The following is a 2363-nucleotide window of genomic DNA, read 5'->3' as shown; positions in this document are numbered from 1 at the left end:
CAAGAATTTCATATAGACACTTGCAGGCTTACAAAGTAGTTGCTGAATAGATAATAGATAAGCGAAAGCTTTAGTTGTATAAGAAAGAAGACGACAAAAGACAAGCAAACGTCCATCATTATTATTATTATATTACTTCAAGAATAGGCTGAATTAAATCGTAAACACGTTACCGCAAGAGATGAATGTATGGGTGTGTATGGGTAAATAGATATTACAGGCGAGCGAGGGATAAAGTTTACAAGAATAAATGTATAGGTTGTCTAGGTTCCCCCCCCTGAACGGCTGTTCAGCAAAGGGGCAAGATCGCCAATTTGGTAATTGGTCGCTTGAAGACTCCTTGATCGGCTTTTACGGCAACAACTCGGTCTTTGTCGTCTTGTCCGGCGTGTACCTCCTGGATACGTCCTGAATTTATTTCGATGGATGTAGATTTGGTTCCTTGAGCACTACCAGGGTGTCGACCTTCAAATTATCGTCTTCCAGTTGCCATTTGGTGCTCTCGTGCAGAGATGGTAGGTACTCATTATGCCAGCGTTTCCAAAAGCCTTGGATCACTGCCAAAGTAGAATCCCTTGATGAGCAAAGAGGTCGAGAGTTAAGTAAGGCTTAAATCTGTATTAAAACTGTAGACAATTCCTCGAAGGTTAGGGCTGACGATCCCATTATACTTTTCATATGTAGCTTGATGGACCGATCTCCGGCTTCCCATATTCCCTCGAAATGTAAGGCAGAAGGCGGTGTGAAGTGCCGCAGGATTCCTTTGTTGGCGAAGAAGTTTGCTAAATTCTCATCCTTGCGTTGCTCCATGGCTAGCAGCCGCATTTCGTCGAGTAGTCGTTTGCTGCCATGAAAGGTGGTACCGTTGTCTGAGTAGAGATCAGTTGGCTTGGATCGCCGAGCAATGAATCGTTGGAAAGCCGCAATAAAGGCCTTGCTTGTTAGATCGGTGACTGCTTCGATGTGGAACGCCTTAGTTTTTAGACAAACGAATATTGCGAACCATGCCTTTCCGATCATTGGTGTGCGCCCAGTTGAACCTGTAATTCAAATTGGCCCGGCATAATCCAAGCCGGTATGTTAAAAACAACGGCTGGCTTGAACCCGAGGTACAGGTAGCTCTCCCATGATCTGGCTTCTTGTGCTCTTGCGTTTGAGGAAACAGCGTTTACATTGAAAGACAATCTTGCGGACGATATTTCGTCCATCCAAGATCCAGTACTGTTGTCGAAGATTTGTGAGCGTGACGTCCACTCCAGTGTAAAGACTCTTCACATGAGAATGTCGTACCAGGAGCTCGGCGATTGGAGAACTCTTTGGAATTATAACCGGGTGCTTGGCGTTGTAGTTAAGGTTCGACCTCTCGATTCGTCCGCCAACTCGCATTAGTCCGCCCTTATCAAGAAATGTAGAAAACCGGATCAGCTGCGATTTTGCATGAAGATGCCGTCCGTTTTTTGTAATTTATTTTTTATTTATTTTGATTTTTCACTCTTCCTAAAACTACAAGTACAAGAATACTAATAAATTAGTGCGCTAGTCACAATTCAATTTACTTCATTAACATAATACAATTTTCTTAACTATAAAGTTCTAATACAAGACATTAAAACTATGACATTTGACATATGAAACATTAAATTCGTAAGGACTAAGTTTTGTTTTAAACTATATACTGCTTTGAAGATGTGTGTGTAATTTCGTTTTGAATTGCGTGGCAGACTTAATTGTTTTTAATGGATGTGGTAGTTTATTCCAAGAATGTACAGCACTGATAAAAAAAGTGTTTCTCAGCATAGGCATGTTTTAATTTTTGACAAATTAGATTGTTTGTTCTGTTGTAAGCGCTGAATTTTATTTTACTAAAGAGATATTTTGGCTCGTAAGTTGCTATTACTTTGAGCAACAGTACTAGTGTTTTGTACTCGATCCACACTTTTAGCGGCATATCAAAAATTTTAAAAGTTGCATCAGAGATTCAATCTGTGCTCCTGCGATTAAATATATATCTCGCTACATAATTGAAGGCTACAAGGAGTTTGTGCTGTCTAGCATCACAATTTCCAAAGACTTTGACTCCATAGAATAGTAGTAGTGTCAGCTTAGTTTTCGCAATAAGCATTTTTAAATTTGTTGATAAAAAGGTTTTCGTGTCGTTAAGTTGTCTAAGTATCCCATACATTTTCCCAATCGTACAAATTTAGTGGAATTTATTGTAACCCCAAGTTGCTACATGTGCATGTCACATTTTGTAAGAATATTTGGCAAATCATTAACATAAAGACTGAACAAAAGAGGTCCAAGAATGGACCCCTGCGGTACACCACGTCTTACGGACAGAATAGATGATTTAATGGGTTGTG

The 2363-nt window shown here is 40.0% G+C and overlaps 1 protein-coding gene across 1 annotated transcript; it reads right to left on the bottom strand.

Moving 5' to 3' along the window:
- Nucleotides 1–414: 414 nt before the first annotated feature.
- On the bottom strand, nucleotides 415–1386 carry LOC139354965 (uncharacterized). The gene is made up of 3 exons (XM_070999240.1): nucleotides 1173–1386; nucleotides 635–1040; nucleotides 415–574 (listed from the first exon to the last, which is right to left on the bottom strand). Exons 1-3 carry the CDS (start codon nucleotides 1384–1386, stop codon nucleotides 415–417), a joined length of 780 nt encoding a protein of 259 aa, XP_070855341.1.
- Between the last annotated feature and the right edge of the window lie 977 nt (nucleotides 1387–2363).

This window comes from Drosophila suzukii, unplaced genomic scaffold (assembly GCF_043229965.1).
Source record: "Drosophila suzukii unplaced genomic scaffold, CBGP_Dsuzu_IsoJpt1.0 scf_5, whole genome shotgun sequence".
Taxonomy (NCBI): Eukaryota; Metazoa; Arthropoda; class Insecta; order Diptera; family Drosophilidae; genus Drosophila; species Drosophila suzukii.
The sequence above is the reverse complement of the archived record's forward strand: the minus strand, read 5'-3'. Positions and strand labels throughout refer to the sequence as shown.